Source organism: Pleurodeles waltl, chromosome 7, assembly GCF_031143425.1.
Source record: "Pleurodeles waltl isolate 20211129_DDA chromosome 7, aPleWal1.hap1.20221129, whole genome shotgun sequence".
NCBI lineage: Eukaryota > Metazoa > Chordata > Amphibia > Caudata > Salamandridae > Pleurodeles > Pleurodeles waltl.
The window spans coordinates 1,156,383,069-1,156,403,818 of NC_090446.1; the positions used below are offsets into that span (position 1 = coordinate 1,156,383,069).

General features: G+C 46.0%; 1 protein-coding gene across 1 annotated transcript in view; it reads left to right on the plus strand.

Annotated features, from left to right (window-relative positions):
• Positions 1-19,986, plus strand: part of MGAT5B (alpha-1,6-mannosylglycoprotein 6-beta-N-acetylglucosaminyltransferase B) — a 676,434-nt gene extending 656,448 nt beyond the window's left edge. Inside the window, exon 17 of the mRNA XM_069200246.1 lies at positions 14,864-19,986. Within this exon, the coding sequence (XP_069056347.1) occupies positions 14,864-15,062 (199 nt within the window). The 3' untranslated portion in view covers positions 15,063-19,986. The remainder of the gene's footprint in view (positions 1-14,863) is intronic.
• Positions 19,987-20,750: the final 764 nt, after the last annotated feature.

A 20,750-nucleotide genomic window follows, 5' to 3' on the forward strand; every position in this document is an offset into this window, starting at 1 on the left:
GGCAAGGTGGCCGTCCGGGTGGGGGATGGGTCCCGGCACTTTACATCACATGCACAGCACCGCCATGCAGGAAACCGCTGTTCCGTATTACTTATCATCATACGGCGGGCGGCTTCCTGTTGACGTGGTGGTGCCAGCGGTGGAAAGCGCCTCTATTACAATATCAGCCAGGCCAACGGTTTCAGATTTCGGCACAACATCGTAATAGGGTGGTCTTCAGACCACCAGCACTGACAGGGGGTTATTCTAACTTTGGAGGAGGTGTTAATCCGTCCCAAAAGTGACGGAAAAGTGACGGATTTACCACCAGCCGTATTACGAGTCCATTATATCCTATGGAACTCGTAATACGGCTGGTGGTATAGCCGTCACTTTACCATCACTTTTGGGACGGATTAACACTCCTCCAAAGTTAGAATAACCTCCACAGTCTTTTGCCGCCGCGGCTTCGGCTGTCTACCGAAAAGAACGCCGAAATCATAATGAGCACCTTAGTCTGTTCTTTTGAGGCAGTTTAAATTGATTACTGTTCATATTGTTTTTAAATTAAAGGATGTTAAAAAAACAACTGAAGTGAGTTTAGAAATGTACACTTTAAGTTAGGCCTCGATTAGTAAAGGTTCATAGCTAGGTGTCAGATAAATGAAACCATACTGTGATTGGAAACCCTACGATTTGTACATTTACAGGGTTGTGATCGCACACTGGTGTTTTGTTATGTAATAAACCCACTTTTTGATTTGGGTTTAATGACTCCTTCATAATTGCAAAGAGGATGTGAAAAGGGTGTTCACTCGTATGTGCGATTTACTATGAGAAGTATCAGTTGTTTGTGAGCTGGTTAAGCAAGGATCAGAGCATTACAGTTGCTGTTGTCGGAGTCAAGGCAAACGTGAAATGGCCTAGAGAATTAGAAAGATCTCCAGAAAGATCGACACCTCTGGCAGACAGGTGGCTAGGACAGAGTCAGTCGCGTGACTCTACCCCAGTTTTTTCTTAAATCCTATGTCTTATCAAGGACATCTGTTCCCTGTAGGCTGGTCTACCTGTGCGGTTTATACTCTCCAGACACATTTTGACGGCTCCTCCCAACTCCGTGCAAAACATCTCCCCCATGCACCTGATCTCAGTCGGCGCAGCGTTGCGTGTCTGAGCTGTGCACATATTTGGACAGATCTGTCAGTTCCCTGCACTCCGCTTCAATGGGTTTCTGCCTCCCAAGAAAACGCTGAATTTCTAAGATCCTCCTGCAGACACTGTGTCAGAAAACCTGACAGCATCAGATTCAGCATGTCTGGTGCTGATGAGAGAAGGATGTTTGTTTAGCCTCGGGCATGCAGAACACCACTCCAGCTTTCACCCGAGGCGATGACCTTACATGCAAATATATCTGTCGTTTTCATTCAAGATCACAGTGAAGAGTCCCTCACACAGAGACCCGGTGACAGCACGGCGGCGGCGGTGCACGCTGTACTAGCACGCCAACATCATGTACGTGGCTGTAGCAGTGCAAGGTATCCTCTTACACAGCGTGCACAGCATGGGCTCCAGCAGTGCAAGGTACCAACACACAGACAGAGTTTACAACATGGGCTGCAGCAGTGCAAGGTGCCAACACACAGACAGAGTTTACAACATGGGCTGCAGCAGTGCAAGGTGCCAACACACAGAGGGGGTCATTCTGACCCTGGCGGCCGGTGACCGCCAGGGTCACCGACCACGGGAGCACCGCCAACAGGCTGGCGGTGCTCCCAAGGGCATTCTGACCACGGCTGTTCAGCCGCGGTCAGAAAGGGTAAACCGGCGGTCTCCCGCCGGTTTACCGCTGCCCGATTGAATTCTCCATGGCGGCGGAGCGCGCTCCGCCGCCATGGGGATTCAGACACCCCCTACCGCCATCCTGTTCATGGCGGGAAACCCGCCATGAACAGGATGGCGGTAGGGGGTGCCGCGGGGCCCCTGGGGGCCCCTGCAGTGCCCATGCCAATGGCATGGGCACTGCAGGGGCCCCCGTAAGAGGGCCCCACAAAGTATTTCAGTGTCTGCTTTGCAGACACTGAAATACGCGACGGGTGCAACTGCACCCGTCGCACCCCTGCAACTACGCCGGCTCAATTCTGAGCCGGCGTCCACGTTGCAGGGGCATTTCCGCTGGGCCGGCGGGCGCTCTTTTGGAGAGCGCCCGCCGGCCCAGTGGAAATGTTTGAATGGCCGCCGCGGTCTTTTGACCGCGGTGCGGTCATTTGTCGGCGGGACCTTGGCGGACGGCCTCCGCCGTCCGCCAAGGTCTGAATCAGGCCCAGAGTTTACAACATGGGCTGCAGCAAGGCAAGGTATCCTCGCGCACAGCGTGTACAGCATGGGCTGCAGCAGTGCAAGGTACCAACACACAGACAGAGTTTACAACATGGGCTGCAGCAGTGCAAGGTACCAACACACAGACAGAGTTTACAACATGGGCTGCAGCAGTGCAAGGTACCAACACACACAGACAGAGTTTACAACATGGGCTGCAGCAGTGCAAGGTACCAACACACACAGACAGAGTTTACAACATGGGCTGCAGCAGTGCAAGGTACCAACACACACAGACAGAGTTTACAACATGGGCTGCAGCAGTGCAAGGTACCAACACACAGACAGAGTTTACAACATGGGCTGCAGCAGTGCAAGTTACCAACACACACAGACAGAGTTTACAACATGGGCTGCAGCGGTGCAAGGTACCAACACACAGACAGAGTTTACAACATGGGCTGCAGCAGTGCAAGGTACCAACACACAGAGTTTACAACATGGGCTGCAGCAGTGCAAGTTACCAACACACAGACAGAGTTTACAACATGGGCTGCAGCAGTGCAAGTTACCAACACACACAGACAGAGTTTACAGCATGGGCTGCAGCAGTGTAAGGTACCAACACACACAGACAGAGTTTACAACATGGGCTGCAGCAGTGCAAGGTACCAACACACACAGACAGAGTTTACAACATGGGCTGCAGCGGTGCAAGTTACCAACACACACAGAGTTTACAGCATGGGCTGCAGCAGTGTAAGGTACCCTTGCACAGAGACAGCTTGTTCAATTGGACTGCAGCAATGAAAGGTGCCCTAGCACACAGACAGCGTATACAGCATGGGCTGCAGGAGTGTAAGGTACCCTCACACACAGACAGCGTGAACAGCATGGGTTGCAGCAGTGAAAGGTGCCCTAGCACTCAGTGTGTACAGCATCAGCTACAGTAGTGTAAGGTACCCTTGCACACAGACAGCATGTATAACATGTGCTGCAGCAGTGTGAAGTATCCTCACACACAGACAGCATGTATAACAGGTCCTGCAGCAGTGTAAGGTATCCTCACACACAGACAGTGTGTGCAGCATGGGCAGCAGCAGTGCAAGGTAACCTCTCACATAGACAGTGTGTACAACATGGCTACAGTAGTGAAAGGTGCCCTGGCACACAGACAGCGTTTACAGCATGACCTACAGCAGCACAAGGCGCCTTAAAACACAGATAGCGTGTACAGCACGAGCTGCAGCAGAGAATGGTACCCTAGCACACAGACAATATGGGATGCAGCAGTGAAAGATGCCTAGGTAGGCAGAGAGTGTGTACAGCATGGTCTGCCTCAGGGTAAGGTACCCCAGCACACAGTGTGTACAGCACGGGCTGCAGCATTGAATAGTGCCCTAGCACACAGTTATCATGTACAGCATGAGCTCCAACAATGTAAGGTACCGTAGCAGAGCATGGGCCACAGCAGTGACATGTGCCCTAGCACACAGGCAGCGTGTACAGCAGAGGCAGTGAAATGTACCCTAGCACACAGCATGCACAGCATGGGCTGCAGCAGTGAACGATGCCTTAGCACACAGACATCATGTACAGCATGAGCTACAACAATGTAAGGTACCATAGCAGACAGTGGTTAGAGCATGGGCCACAGCAGTGACATGTGCCCTAGCACACAGGCAGCGTGTACAGCAGGGGCAGAGGCAGTGAAATGTACCCTAGCACACAGCATACACAGCATGAGCTGCAGCAGTGAACGATGCCTTAGCACACAGACATCATGTGCAGCAGGGACTGCAGCAATGAAAGATGCACTAGTACGCAGATAGCATGCATAGCGTGGGCTACAGCAGTGAAAAATGCCCTAGCGTGCAGACAGCATGTAAAGCATGGGCTGTAGCAGTGCAAGGTACCCTTTGCACACAGTCAGCGTGTACAGCATGGGCTGCAGCAGTGCTAGGTACCCGAGCATGCAGACGGTGTGCACAGCATGCAGACAGCACGCACTACAGAGGCAACAGCTGTGCTGACTTTTGATACCACCAAAAGAGGTACAAAATAGGGCAAGCGGTGCAACCTTTTTTTCTAAGCAAACTGATACAACATGTAGTGGTGTTTGTAACAATTTTAAGGAGTGGTGGTGAAATCATGGTCTTAGACCAGAAAAATGAGCCATCTAATGCCACATTTTAGTATTGTGAGGTTGTGGGTGCAGACAATAGAGTACTCCTATTTACAGCTTCCGTGATAGCATAGGCAGTGGCATTACAAAGCATCCCCACCACTCGGTTTGCCCTCCATCTCTTTGCTTGTTAGTCCTGTCTACCTTAGGGTGGTTTTCTCCCAAATGTTTTGCCTTGCTCCTTCATATTTCGCTGATCTCATTTTTGTTGGCTTAAAGACGATGTGCACTTTACCTCTGCTAGCTAGTGCTAAAGTGCTTATGATCTCTCCTTTAAAGATGAAGACAATGGTCTACAGCCAATTGGCATCGTTAACATGCTTGTAAGTCCCTAGTAAAGTATCCAGGGCCTGTAAATTGTGCCTGGGCACCTGTAAAGGGCCTACAGGTGTCCAGGGCCTACATGTGCCCAGGGTCTGTACATTAAATGCTATTTGTGACCATGGAGCTCTCATTGTGCCACCTACTTCAGTAGCCTTTTAAACCATGTCTCAGGACAGCCATTGTAGCCTGTGAATGTAGTTTTAAAGTGACATTTTGACCTGGCGAAACCAATTGTCTAATGCCATGCCTAAACCTTCCTTTTGAATGCAGACAAGTGACCCCCTTGGAAAAGCCCTAAATAGTTCATAAGGCAGGGTGCAGTGTATTTAAGAAGTTGGACATGTACTTTTACCTTTTTTTACCTGGTGGTAAAAAAAATGTTTACATTTGTTTTACACTACACCAAGGCTTCGCTCTCCCACAGGATAATCTAGTGCAATTAGTAACTTATAGCTTTAAATTGAAGCAGGTATAAATGTTGCCTTTGGTATCTAAAGAAGTGTAATTTCAAGCCCTCTTTAGCTGTAAAGTTGGATTTTAAGTCACAATTCTGAAAATGCCACTTTTAGAATGTTGTCATTTTCTTCTCCCAATCATTTTCTGACGGCTGCTTGTATCCTAGGTCACTTCAATTAGTGTAGCTGGCAGTTTGCCTTTGTGTATTACTCCCAAACCGTGAAACAAAGGGAAGATAAGTGTTGACAGGATGGACCATCTCTGTTGAGAGGGAGGAGTTATCACCTACCACACAACAAAGGCTCTGCCTGGTCACACTCTCAAAGGCTTTGCAAAACACTAGTCATTTGTGACCCCAGACAAGCTGGGCCAGGGTAAGGAGGCAGGTAATTCCAGACAACTCTGTAGGGGGAGGGTTCTAGAAGTTTCTCCTAGTTCAAAGTGGGCACTAGGTATAACTAATGGAACCTCAGAGCCAACTCTTTAGCAAACCTCTGGACCTGTTGAAGACTCTGAAAGAGTGCTGTGCTGCTCTGCTGCAAGAAGAACTGCTACTCTGACCTGATTATATTAAATTGGTTATAGCTTATTAAAGGTAATAAGATAATCCAATGTTATTTTATGTGAGAGGTAGACCTCACAGTATTGAAAAATGAACAAATGAGTTTTTTGCTACCAGGACAGGATAAAACTTGAAAGTACATGTCCAACTTTTTAAATACACTGCACCCTGCCCTATCGTCTACTTAGGGCCTACTTTAAGGTGTTGACACTTATGTATTGAAAGGAAAGTTTAGGTTTTGTCAAAAGGTTTTCAGGTCACATTCGCAGTTTAAAACTGCACACACAGGCAGCAATAGCAGGCATCAACTATGTTTATAAAGACTGCTTAAGTGGGTGGTATAATTAATGCTGCAGGCCCACTAGAGGCATTAAATTTACAGGCCCTGTGTACTTAAAGAACCACTTTATTAGGGACTTACACGTAAATTAAATGTGCCAATTGGGTGTGAGCTAATTCCATCATTTTTAAAGGAGAGAGCACAAGCATTTTAGCATTAGTTAGCAGTGGTAAAGTGGCAGAGTTCTAAAGCGAACAAAAACATAATCAGCATAAACAAGGGGAGTAAGGCAAAATGTTCGGGGGAAAGACTACCCTTAGTCTGTCAGGTCTAACAACGGTGGGCTACCGCACCGTGCTTTAATAATATATTTGTGAGTGTCCTCTAAAGTGCATCGTGGCACCAGCTAAATACTACACCCTTACCACACTTGTGTTGAATTGACGTGACTCACTTGCTATAGTAGTTCTTCGTGTGCCACTTGGATTTTTCACAATCCCTGTGACTTCAGTGATGTAGAATTGATGTCAGCCCACTCATTCCAAAAATTGTTCCAGGTTCACTGGTTTAGACTAGAGTAATATTTGTCTTTTGTTTTGGAGAGGAATGTGGTGTTGCATAATCCTGGCACTAGTTATCTGTGTTTTATTCCTCCCAGTTTAGAGATGGGTCATGGTTTCGCCTGTGACGTATTGTGAAGTGAATAGAAAGGCAGCATCCGCTTGTGATGAGGCATTTGGAGTTTGGAGAGCAAACATACTCATTGTATCTATGTCCTCTTTACATGAATGCCACACTGCCTGCTGAGCACACACAAACAAACTAAATATGTATGGCACCAGAAGCAGCAGTGTAAGATTGTCTCAAATCAACAGCAAAGAGGAGCAAACTCACCTACACAAAACAGGAACAGCACGGGCACCATAGTGCAAGAGCCCATCACAGATATTTGCAACCTCACACTAGCAATTGTCATTCTGCAGTGTAGCTCCTCTTTACCCCTCAGTGTAATCACTTCACTTAATCCATAGTGATACCTCTAAAGCAAATTGTTCTATCATTTGGAATTTTCTGTAGCTAAGGGAGAGTTTTTATTTGATTTTTTCGCAATGATACAGCTGTATATTTTGAACTATGTGCGAATGAGATGAAAATACAACCAAGGGTAGGTCCTGTTTGAAGTTTATCGTACCAAGTGAAACATCAATGCACCTTGAGATTTCAGCTTTTTCAGCTCAATTGTCTTTATTTCTGCAAATGCTTTAAAAATTATTGAATGCCACTCATGCTAAACCAGGTAATAGGAGAGCTGGAAACATGCCGAGATCAACGCCCTCCTCAAAAAATTCAAGGCGGACCCAATGGACCTCAAGAACTTCCGGCCTGTCTCCCTGCTCCCCTTCCCAGCAAAAGTCATCGAGAAGGTTGTCAACAGACAACTGACCCACTTCCTCGAGGAGAACAGCACCCTGGACCCTTCCCAATCTGGATTTCGCAGCAACCACAGTATCAAAACTGCCCTCATCGCCGCCACCGACGACATCAGAACCATACTGGACAACGGCAAAACCGCGGCCCTCATGCTCCTAGACCTCTCAGCCGCGTTCAACACCGTCTTCCACCACACCCTACGCACACGCCTCAGTAATGCAGGAATCCGCAACAAAGCCCTGGACTGGGTCACCTCCTTTCTCACCGGCAGAACCGAGAAAGTCCGCCTCCCACCATTCTGCTCCGAAGCCACCAAAATCATCTTCGGCGTACCCCAGGTCTCGTCCCTCAGCCCAACCCTTTTCAACATCTACATGGCCCACTCGTTAACATCGCCCAATCTCACAACTTCAACATTATCTCATACGCCGATGACACCCAGCTGATCCTCTCCCTCACCAAGGACTCCGCCAAGACCAGCCTCCACGAAGGAATGAAGGCCATTGCGAATGGATGAAGAACAGCTGCCTCAAACTCAATTCCAACAAGACGGAAGTCCTCATCTTCGGCTCCTCCCCCTCCGCATGGGATAACTCCTGGTGGCCTGCCACTCTCGGATCCGCTCTGTCTCCCACAGACTACGCATGCAACCTAGGATTCATCTTGGACTCCTCATTATCCATGACCCAGCAAGTCAATGCCATCTCCTCCTCCTGCTTCAACACCCTCTGCATGCTCCGAAAGATCTACAAATGGATCCCCACAGAAACCAGAAGAACAGTCACCCAACTCCTCGTAAGCAGCAAACTGGACTACAGCAATGCCCTCTATGCAGGAACCACGGCCAAACTCCAGAAGAGGCTGCAACGCATCCAGAACGCCTCTGCACGCCTCATCCTTTACATCCCCCGCCACTGCCACATCACAAGCCATCTGAGAGACCTCCACTAGCTCCCCCTCAACAAGAGAATCACCTTCAAACTCCTCAACCACACTCACAAAGCCCTGCACAACACCGGACCAGAATACCTCAACAGACGACTCTCCTTCTACACACTGACCCGGCAACTCCGCTTTGCCGCCCTCGCAACCGTCCCACGCATCTGCAGAAATACAACCGGCAGCAGATCATTCTCACACTTCACCGCCAAGACGTGGAACAATCTTCCCACCCACCTGAGTCAGACCAAAGACCTCCTTACCTTCAGGAGACTTCTCAAGACCCGGCTGTTCAAGCAGTAGCAGCACCACCCCCACCCCCTCCTCAGCACCTTGAGACCCTCAGAGATGAGTAGTGCGCTTCACAAATCCCTTGATTGATTGATTGATTGATAGTATAAGTGGGTGACTCACAACCTTTTGACTTCTGCAGACCCCCATTTTATTATTACAGGAACCTGGGGACCCCCGCTGAATCATTACTGGAATCTAGGGACCACCCACTGAGTCATTACTGGAAGTCATTACTGGAAGCCAGGGACCCAGGCCTAAACATTGTCAATGATTTGAACAGCAAAACAGTCCACACAAAATACAGAAACAATCATTCCATTCAACACATACACAAATGATAGCACATTTCATGTAATGTTCAACAAAAAAATATATATATATATATATATTAATATATATATTTACTTTAATAGGAAGATTGGAGCATTTCTAAATTCAATTGAAGCCACACATCGTCCAATACTATATTCTATTTGATGCACCTGCACTCAATCTGAGGATACTAATTTAATTTTAGCCTCCAATTTTAAATTCCTTGACATTTGCAGTATGTTTTTCAAATGTTCAATTGTTCATTTAGCCACTTTATTTCTATACACTTTATTAATCTGTTAATGGTAGTCAATTTTATAAGTAGTCACGGACCCCCTGAGGAGACATTGCAGACCCCCAAGGGGTCCCTGGGAACCACTGATCTAAGGTCTTGCTATTCCAAAGTGCTATATCCAGCAGAACAATATAATACCATTCAAACCTAACTGGAACAGGGTAAAACCAGCGCTGCTCTATGTTCCACACTTGTGAACTCACAGGGGTGAGCATACCGTAGTTAAAACACCAGCAGGGTACTCAGTACTCAAAGCAAACAATGCATAAACCATTCAAAGAAATAGTTTCCATTTTAGGTGGCGAGCATGGTACGTAAAACCAATTATTCCACATCCATTGGAAAAATGACAGATATTTCTTAATTTGTTTCATGTGGAAAATGTTGGCATTTTATTAAACCAAAGGTTGTTCTACCCTGCATGGATTGGAAAAGCACATACAGTATTTATTTTTGCATTGCCATATATTGCCAGTCCACTGCTTCAACCGTTTTTCACAGCACAGGTGTCTGATTAAGTAAAATATACTCTTCGTGGATTGGAGGCCTCTCATGGAGTTCGCTTTGCCTAACAAGGGAACTATCGAGAGACTGGCTTTCACCATTGTTAGGGCTCTAAAGGCGACTACATCTTACTTAAATCACGAGCACGATACACACTACTCAGTGTTTTCTCTGCTGATGGCATGTTCACTACCTATACATTTCTATAAATCTCTGCAGGATGTTTGCTCATTGATGCTAAGGTTCATGCTCGGTTTCCTCTGGGTACTGTTAGTCTGTCTAATATCACTGCAATGTGTTGTGCATTGCTGTGCTAATTCTCTGTACTGCTCTACGTTGAATTATTGTCTTTTGGTGCTGACGCCTTACTAGTTCTCTCTGTTGATCTCCACAGTATTAATGCTCTACGATGCTCATGCCATATCCGTTCTGTATATCACTCAGAGTAGTTTTTTTGGCAAGGAATGCTTATGCTCTGTTTTTCTCCCTGTTGCTATGTGTAGTGTCAATTTAGTCACGCTAATGTTGTGTCTAATTCCTCTATTGCTTTCTATTCTTTTATTGCCTGCAATTATCATAACATGTCCATTCTCGCTAGTTCTGTTACTGCTGTTGATGCTCATGCCATACTGTTGGGCATGGAGGGAATTTTCCTGAAATGTTTGGCTTTTTTCTACCAATCTTTGCTGACTTTCTGTGCGTGACCTTAGGACTCTGGGCACTTCCCCACTGTCTGGCAGTGGGAAAGTTGGTGCAGCTGTCCTACCTATGGTGGGAAGGGACGGGTAGGGTCGTGCTTGAGGTGCTGTACCCAGGATAGCCCTGTGAAAGAGATATACCACATACCCAGGGAGCTTGGCTTAGCTGGCCTTGAGGTGCCTACTTGCACCAGGGCGACATACGCTTAAATGAGACTGGCACAATTTGCTAGTGTGTGCATACTAGCACACAGGTGTTGCCATGTGTGAGTAGTGACTAGTAACACTCACCGGGGTGTACACGTTACAACCTGGTGGTTTTCCTATATAGGTACTGGAGCTGACATTACTTGCCGCGGTGTGCACATTTGCACACGTCTAATCTGAGATAGGAACTGAGCCTGATAGAACAAGCTAGTATTGGCACTTGCACCTTTGTGGTGACTTTAATGAAAGTGTTCCACATGCCCCAGCAGGCATGGATGTGCGCCAGGGCATATGTGCTCAGGGAGTGCCGACCATCCATGAATGGTTGCACTACCTATGAGCGCTGCTCTATCGATAAGGTAACATTAGCGAATGAGTCTTATTAAGTCTGGCTGCAATAGTGGATTGCAGAGGAGCAGCCTCATGATGTTTAGTATAATTGGACTGAGGATGACCAACCCCTTCTGATGGTAAAGGTGGTTTTGTCAACAATGCCTTAGAAATGCCAACTTCTATGAAGTGAGCATTTCTAGGTGCTGAAATGGTTTTGGTGCTTTATAAATTAGGCTTTATTCTACAGGTCACAGGGGTAGAACCCATCTGTGCATTCTCCAGGTGACCGCTATAAAACTCAGGCATCCAGAACAACAGATCCCTGCCATTTGAGCCTGGATAGCTAGATGGGGGAGAGGTTTTTGACACTTGGCCTCTCGAAGCCAGGGGATGGCCCCAGTAAAGATAAAAAATCTACATTCCAGAGCCTCAGGGTGGACAGGGAGGACATTTAGGGGAGACATCTGCAGTTCAAAGGTAACCCCTGTGAACCACCCACAACTTCAAAGGAATCATCTAGTATAACTAGGGGTACTCAATGTCTGCAAGGCAGATTAACATTTACGGCGACACAGGACCGGTGCCGCTGTACCACGTGGGCCCACTGCCAGAGGAATCTGTTGTGCCCAGAAGGATAACTGTCCAAAGAGAGGATCCGAACTCCCCTTCCTGCTTAGAGACTGGCCTGGGGCTGATTGACTGCTGCTGTATAGCATCCCAAAGGGTAACTCTCCAAGGGCTGGTCTCTGAGGAGGTTTCAGGAACATCAAAGACCTCCTGAGAGAGAATCAATTGATGACTTGTATTATCTGGAGAGCGGTGCCCTTGCTGCGTCTACTTAGTATGCTGGATTTCACTTGGTAATAGCAACATTAGCATGGCATAAGTATTGTGTCTGGAGACCAGAATTGCCTGGTGCAGAGATTGCCAAAGACTGCCTGCACTTCAGGTGAGTGGCCCTTCATTGTGGGGACCACTGCATGTTGAAACATCTTGTTGGTGTGAACACGATCACCCCGTGCAGGACACCGCAGGGCCCGCCATTGTTGAGTGTATTGCATTTCTCTCATGAGAGCCTTGGCTGCATGCTCATTGTGTGTAGTGCCCTGTTCATTGATTACAACCCTCGGAGGCAGGGGTGCAACCTGAGTTGTTCTGTATTGGGCCTCATATGGCATGATTGAACTTGCATCAAAGTGTGTGACTGGGGAGTCTGGTGCGACAACAAGTCATTGAGTACTAGATAGAGTGCTTCATTCCAGAGAGGTATGGAAACCATGTTCCGAGTGTGACCGGGTGATCTAGTGCGACTCAAATCATCGTGTGCTAGATGTTATGCTTTCCAGAGGGGTATGGGATTTACATCTGTTTGAGGGATATTCCGGGAGGGTCTGGTGCAGTTCAAGTCATCACGCATCAGACGGTGCCTCTGTCCGAAGAAATGCCATCTTGGGAACTGGCTTGTGAATGATCGTACGGTTAGGGTGTCTCAGATAAGTGGACCCCTGATGTTGTGCCTCCTTTTTGTGGAGGTACAGCACTGAGCACTTTCCACATGGAATCAAAACCATCTGGGGTCACTGGAGTCTTCGTGCCCCAAAGCCAGCATCTCCTGGTATAGGAGGTGTGGCCCTAGCAACTTGTTGTGTGAAACTGGAAGTGTCAAGGTTGACTCACGAGAACAAGCCCTAGTGGCGCCTTTCTATTCTGAAGGTGCTGAAATTAGTAACTATTTGGTAACATTGACTGTCTTGCTGGGCAGGGTGTCTAACAGTGGCCTCAGTGATCCTCCACTTGTGTTTTGCAGATCTCTGAGTGAACCTCTTATGGGGATCCCAAATGTCTCCTCCTTAATTGTTTACCGGCTGTTGTCTTTCTTACCCCCACCTTGACCCCAGATCCCTAAGACTTGTGACGAGCTGCGAGCAGCCCAGTAACCAGGGAAAGGTTGATACAATCTTTGGTTCATGAAGGGGCGGGATAGCTGAAGATGGTTGGTGGGTGAAAGGCAGTTTGGGACCCGGGGTGCTTGCAAACACAGTGGCATCCACTATCTGGGTATCAGGACACCACATTATAGTGTTGGAAGTGATGGTTTACTAGTGAATGTGTGCACACGCTGGCTGATACCCGTGGCACCACACGGTGGTGCGTAGTGGATGTGCAAGTGAATGCGAAGGTAGTACTGTGGTGCCTCTGGTTACGTTTCTTCTGTCAGGAAGTTTGTAGAGTTGACATTACGTCTTACTAGTGCAGCTGCGGCCGCATTGCAATGCCTTGTATGTACATTTTGATGCTAACTTTGGGAACTGGGGTGCACCGTGGATTTATGTGTTACACTGATTGTGGGGAATTCTAGGGTGGGCCTTGTGCTGACAACGTTTGCACCTTATGTGGGTGCGGTATCATTTTCCTTATGTGTACATACAGAAGTAGGGTTTAACACAGCTGAGCCTCGTATCATAGCTTCCATTACAAATTGAGGCATAGGCCCAGTGTTACATTATACCTGTGCTGTGTTAAAAGGTGTGTATTGAGTACAATCTTTTTATACATATACTGTGTGTGAAGTCTCCTTTGTGCCATGCAGCGTGGTTGTAGAGGGGAAGTGCTGTGTCTTTGCTATACACATTGCCTCTGTGATAAACCTGACTGAAGTATGCCAAGCAAGCTACCCAAGGGTGAGCACAGGTTATATAGTAAGTGTAATTACTCACCATTGACGGGAGTGGCAGGTTCTGCCTGGCAACGTCCTGCCTCAGCCAACCAGAAAATGGCCACGTCCAACACATGCCTATTCTCTCTTTTTGCTTAAGTAGTGTTTTGTGAGCAGTGAGCATGCACATTCTTTCTTTTATGTACAGTTATTTCTGAGTGATGAGTGTACCATACTCTTTCTGCTCTGCTGTCAGTATATTGTTATTGCCCAGCAATGCTCTTGCCCCACCCTATTATCTGTACTGCCCTACATAAAGTTGTTGTTTGGAGATACTCAAGTTATGTCAGTTCACTTTATTGTTTTACGTAGTTATTGAGCAGTGATACTCCTCTCACATCAGCTCACTCTAATGTTTGATGTAACTATTGCCTAGTCTTGATCATTTCATGTCATATCTCATTATTGCTCTGTGTTGTTATTGCCCTGTGATGCTCATGCAATGGTAGATCTCTAGACTGATCTGTGTAGTTATTGCCCAACAATGGTTATTTTTCTCTTTATTGTTCTGTGTAGTTATTGCCCAGTGATGCTTATGCCATGTTAGCTTTCTTTATTGCTGTGTAGTTATTGCTGAGCGTTGCTCATGTTACGATAGTTCTCTTTATTGTTCTGTGTAGCTATTGTCTAGGGATGCTCATGTTATGATAGTTCACTTTATTGTTCCGTTTAGCTATTGCCCAGTGTTGCTCATGTCATGGTAGTTCTCTTTATTGTTCTGTGTAGTTATTGTCTAGGGATGCTCAAGTTATTATAGTTCTATTTATTGTTCTGTGTAATTATTGCTAGCGATACTCATGTTATGGTGGTACTCTTTATTGGTTTGAGAAAGTATTGCCCAGTGATGTTCATGTCATGTCAGTTCTCTTTACTGTTCTGTGTGGTTGCTGCCCAGTGACACTCACATTATGTCTTTTCCTCTTCTGCTGTGTTGTTTTATTGCCATCACTGCTGATGCACATTTTCTTTCGTAGTGTGTAGTGTTATTGCCTGTTGATGACAATGACATGTCCTTTTTCTCCCCTACCTTAGGTTGAATGTGCAGTGTGACAGTACCGAGTCCGAGATGAACCACCTTTACCCGGCAGTGGTGGAGACAGTGCATGAGTGCTACCTGCAGAAGGAGGAGCTGCTCTTCAGCTGTGCCGGGCTCCATGAGAAGTACCGGCGCCTCTGTCCATGCCGGGACTTCCGCTGGGGGCAGGTGGCTCTGTGCCAGGACTGCTTGTGACCACAAGGGCATGGTAAAGCCTGGCCGCCTTTGACCATCGGTCAACCCTAGTAACGTGGGACGCCCACCAAAAGTGAGCTACTCCTGTGGTATAAGTGCCAGGGTCTGAAATGTGAGCCAAACCTGGGCTTCAGCGAAGGAGTGCGACGGTTTACGTCTTGTGTTCAGCCACAAGAGGGGCTACTGCCCCATCTGCCGACCTAGAGCTTCAAGGGACACTCTTAGACCTTCAATCAATGTTGATCACTTGTTTGCCGCTTTTCAACGGCTACAATGCTATTTATTTTATTTTTCAATATTTATTGAGATTTGAATACTGGGTTCGGGATCTATCTTTATTATGAAAATCAAGGTGAGCAAAGGGACTTTTGGAACTATTTGAGGGCTGATTTCGGTATCACTGCTGCGAACGGGAGAACCGCTGACATTCACATCCTGGCCTATACCGTCCTGCAACACTTTGTATTTGTAAACTTGGAGGCGACTTTCTAAAAGTGGAAAAGAAAAATGACCTCCTCAGAATAAAAACCAAACAGCACTGTTTGCTAAAAAGCTTGGATTGGTTACAGGTGTCACACACGACCCATGGAGACCTAGCAACACTGGGGCACCAGTTTGATTTCCAGCAGAAATGCCAAGGGTTATATGGGCACTGGGTCTGAGCTTTCCTCTTACCCACTCTTAGAGGGTTGGTGCGCACTGCTAGGCAGACTGAGGAGCTTGCATTGCTGTGAAGAACTTGAGCCAAGGTTACCATGTGACTCCCAGTTATAGGTTTTGTTCTCTTCAAATGAACCAACTAGGGTACAAGATAACAAAGTCTGTAAAAGAGCCAGAAATGAGGCTCCTATGTACATAGTCATCTGGTGATCTTAATGTTAAGTCCAATTACTTTGAATGTGTCATCGCCAGAATCAAATTCAAAGCAATTTCTTAAGCAGCCAGAGGAGAATCGAGTTAAAGTGTAAATTATGTAAAAAAAAAAAACATCCACCAATCAGAAATAAATCCACTCCTGGATTTCAGCTGCATTTATTCTGTGGCTTGTCGGACACCACAAACCCGAACCTGCCTCTGCTGGGGTCTGGGAATTTGGAAAAAAATCAATCTGCATTTTACCGGTTACTGTACTCCATAAGTAAGGTTACTGGATGACTCCATGTCACCAAGGACGCAATGTCCCATTCCTGGGTTTCCATGATGCATTAATGAGCTGTAGTCTTGTATCAGTTCATCGGGTCCAATTCAAAACAATGTTTTGTGAGAGCAATCATTTGTGAATGGAGGACAGGGCTGGATCATTGTGCCCTTAGTGACACTGGAGCCATTGGTAAACGTATCCATAATCCGTTCTCTTTCATGCTTGTTTACAGTATCCAAACGGACTGCCAGTTGTATTTTTTCCCACTAGATCACACTCTTGTTAAGGCACCTTGAAGCAGTTAGTGCAGTGTAAACAATTCTTGACATCACAGCAATGCGAGTTACACGGATAGATCACCTGCCTCTCATCCATCTGTCTCTCATCTCACATCATGGAGAGCAGACGCTCTCTCACCTGAACACCCGCCCCTTCAAGCTCACCAGTGTCTGACACCCTTTCCAAACATGCAATGCAGAATCAAGGTGAGCGTGAAAGTGATGAACATCTGTTTCCCAGAAGGTCGTTTGACTTCTGTCTGGCGTTAATAGTGAACCCACTTCTTATTTCTACTTTGCATTCTGGTACTTGCAGCCCTGCATTTATGATGGGGAATGCAAGCCTACGATTACAGTGGTGACAATGGGTTCCAACAATTACCAATCCATCCTGTTTTTTTCTCACTAGCAGTTTGCATGATGGTATTTTTAAGCCATACGTATAACACTTAAAGTGAAAGTAAAGTACCAGAAAACAAATTCTGTTGTCTGACAAATCAGGGCTGGCCGAGAGTGCCACGCATCCCACGGGCCACTGGGCAGCTGTGCAAGTGCCAGATTTCTACAAATCAGGGCTGGCTGAAATTGTCACACATCCCAAGGGGCCACCGGGCAGCTGTGCAGGTACCAGATTTATAAATAAAAAGGAAAGAGCGCATGGCTCCCACGTGGTATGGGGCAGCATTGTGCTACAAAGAGTGTGAGTCACGCTGCAGTCCCAGTACTCGCGGGACTCAGTGACGCGATGCACTGATGCCTGTTGTAACTTGTCTCTGGGGCGGAGATAGATGAGACCTCAGTGTTTAGCAGACACAGGAGTGAGGTTACCGTGTTTTGGATCAAAAATGAATGTTCCGATCGAAGCCTTGTCAGTTGCAGGTGTGAAACAACTTTAAAGCCCATTGGGTTTGAGACTTGATAGCGCGTCCAGTCCTTATAAAATACTTATACTTGGACATGCCGGAGGTCAGTGAACCTTTTGACCGGGTTGAGTTCTCCTCATCCAAAGAATTGTCGGATTCCTCAAATCAATAATAATTTATAATCAATAAGCAATACTCGATTAGTAATCAATCAACACATTAGTCAAACAGAAAATCAGTAATTAGACACACCATGACCTTTCAGTCATGAATAACCAAACCTCTTTATTAAAAGTTAATGAGTTTATTTCCCTATATTAACAAAGCTAACACAATATAAGTAAGTCTCAAAATCAAATGATACACATATACGAACATTACTAGCTGTCCATAGCGACGGAAGAAACACAATCTACGCAAGATTTGGATTATAATGCACTCAGTTATAGCAATGCAAATCACTAATAAGAGTAACTGAAATTGACTAATTGCATACATCGGTCAGCATAACAAGATTTCAATTCAACACGGTGCATCAAGTGAATACCTCAACTAACCTCTGATTAGCATTGGCATGTGGGGCTTCATGCAAAACGAATTTAGTCAACATAAATTTAGAAAAACTTCTAGCTTAGGCTCTGTCAAAATTAAGCAGTTGGTACCTAAGAAGGAAAACACAATGCATAATACATTTTATCCTTTTATAATTACCAATTACAATCAGCATTCAAGGTAAGTCTTCGTCCTTCAGGTACCGGTTCAATCAGCATGGGACAGACTTCAAAGGGGCAAAGTTTATGGCAAGTTTTCCTTGCAGCAGCAAGGAAATGGGGGAACAAGAGTTATGGACTGGGCAGGGCAAGATAATGTTAAAGTTAAAGTCTCTAGGGTGAGAATTCTTTAAAGTCTCTCTCTCTGGGATAGAGAAAAAGTATTAAAGTGTCATCAAAATGGCTCCTTGAATCTGGCTTCAAATGGCATCAAAGAAAATGTCTGGCTTCTCTTTGTCCGGTGGGTTTAAGTAAGAAGACGTTCCAAATTCTTCAGGGTCTTCCATTGGAGGGTCCATGGGGTGGTTTCTCTTTAACCAATGAATAGTGTCCTTCTCTTAATGTTCACCTACACATAAGGTGTCCTTGGAGTTTTGGAACACAAGTAGCAACAAAGTTGCCAATTAATTCGGCATCAGTGTCTTTATTGTCTGCACCTGCAGAAACTGACCTTGTTTCAAAGGGGATGAAACTTGCCTGGCACGCAACTTTGAGATAAGTGCATTAGTCATTCTACTGGAAAAATACAGCTTTTAAAGTTTAAACACGTCTTTGTTAATACAAGTGAAAACTACGCAGTTAAATTTGAGACCAGGCAACTAGGCCAAAGCCTCTGCTAAATTTAAGCTAAGCATATAACAGTTTTAATGAGTAAATCATAAAATACATCTGCAATTATGACGGATTACTACATTGTCGATTTTTCATGATTAATTAAGCTCGTTTATAATAATGGGGATCTACTTCGTGGGCACATTTTCTACATACATTATTTTTCTTTGCTAAATCACATTGTCTTATACGATTTTGTTACATGATATATGAATATTTGTTAGTCTTTCCTTTTCTGCTTCATCAGACTTGTCAAAAAGTGAGACTCAGTCTTATGGTAAGCTGGTAGCTAGGAAAGGAAGAGCCATTCCTCGCAAAGAACAGCATCTTGTTTTGACGATATCACAGTATGGAAGAATTAAAGTAATGTTAGAAAATATGACTCCTTTAGCTGCCCTTGGGGAGCAGTCTGATTGTCTCGATAGAGAAAATGGTCCGTACTGAATGTAAATAACAACAGAAATGCTAGATAGCCCTTTAACACTGGAAGCAACAGCAGGGTTCAGCTCCGGACAACAGTATGGCTGCCCCTCCATCAACTCACTTCTTCATCATCATCACTTCAGCCTTCCATCACCCTATCCCTCCATCATGCCTCTACCATTCTGAGCTTTCACCGCTCTGCCAGGCCATCATACTACTACTCCATCACCCTCCCTCAACATTCCTCACCTTACCACTCTACTCCACAACCTGGCCCTTCAACCATTCGACCACTTCACCATTCTGCTACCACCCAACTTTACCCATCCATCTTTAAGGCCTTTCACAACTCCCACCACCTCTCTGTTTCTTCACTACTCCCCTTCTATCATCCCTTGACCAGCATTCTGTCCCTTCACCAAGGAACTCGCCTCGCTGAACTCAGCTACATTTCCTCTCCGAGAGTCTAATCTCCATGAGACTACCTTTATTTCATTCTATATCTTTCCCTCCACAGTATTTCCCTTCCATGTTTCTGTACCTCTATCACATGGGCCCTCCAGTATTGAGTTGAGACACCCTTTCTCAACTCATTCTTCTATAATTTCCCTCTTCATCTTCACGGCCCTGTATCACCCACCTGCTGTCACTGTACCCGTATCTCTGGGACATTTACCTGGACCTTAGCTTTCTGTACATGTGTGGACCAACAACTCTCAGTCTGCACAAACAATGAACTAGGTGAAACCATGGAGCAGCAGACAAGCAATAGAGACACTCAAATCTTCCTTTCTGTTTTTTAAAGATTTATTTCTGGTAATAAAGATTTTATCTGAATGTGTACAGAGAAGTGTGCCTTATTTGCTTGCTGTTTTCTTGAATAGACCAAAAAGCCAGCTGACTCAAAAGTGTAATTGTTTCCTTGAAAAAAACAACACTGCAATCCCTGATTTCTCCATCCATTGTATACCATGGAAAAGGGTGGAAGTTGGTGATCAAACTGGAGAATGGCCTGTGATGAGGGTGGCACATGAGGGCCCATATTTATACTTTTTGACGCAAACCAGCGCTGGCGCTGGTTTGCGTAAAATTTTTTACAGCCGGCGGGCGCCTTATTTAAGGATTGACGTTAGCCGGCGCTGCGGGCTGGTCAGAGTAAAAAAAAAAGACTCTAACCAGGCAGGGCCGGTGTAGGGAAAAATGGGGGTTGTGCATCAAAAAATTGTGCAAGTCAGGTTAGAGGTAAAAATCATGGCTCTAACCGGACTTGCACCGATTTTTGACGTACAACCCCCATTGAAATTACTCCTGTCTTAGCAAAGACAGGAATCATGCCCCCTTGTCCAATGGTCATGCCCAAGGGACTTCTCTCCCCTGGGCATGGCCATTGGGCACAGTGGCATGTAGGGGGGGCCAAGTTAGGCCCCCCTATGCCACTTTAAAAAATACAAAAATTATACTTACCTGTACGTACCTCTACTTACCTGGGATGGGTCCGCCCATCCATGGGTGTCCTCCAGGGATGGGAGAGGGTGGCAGGGGGTGTCCCTGGAGGCAGGGAAGGGCACCTCTGGACTGCTTTCATGGTCAGAGACCATGGA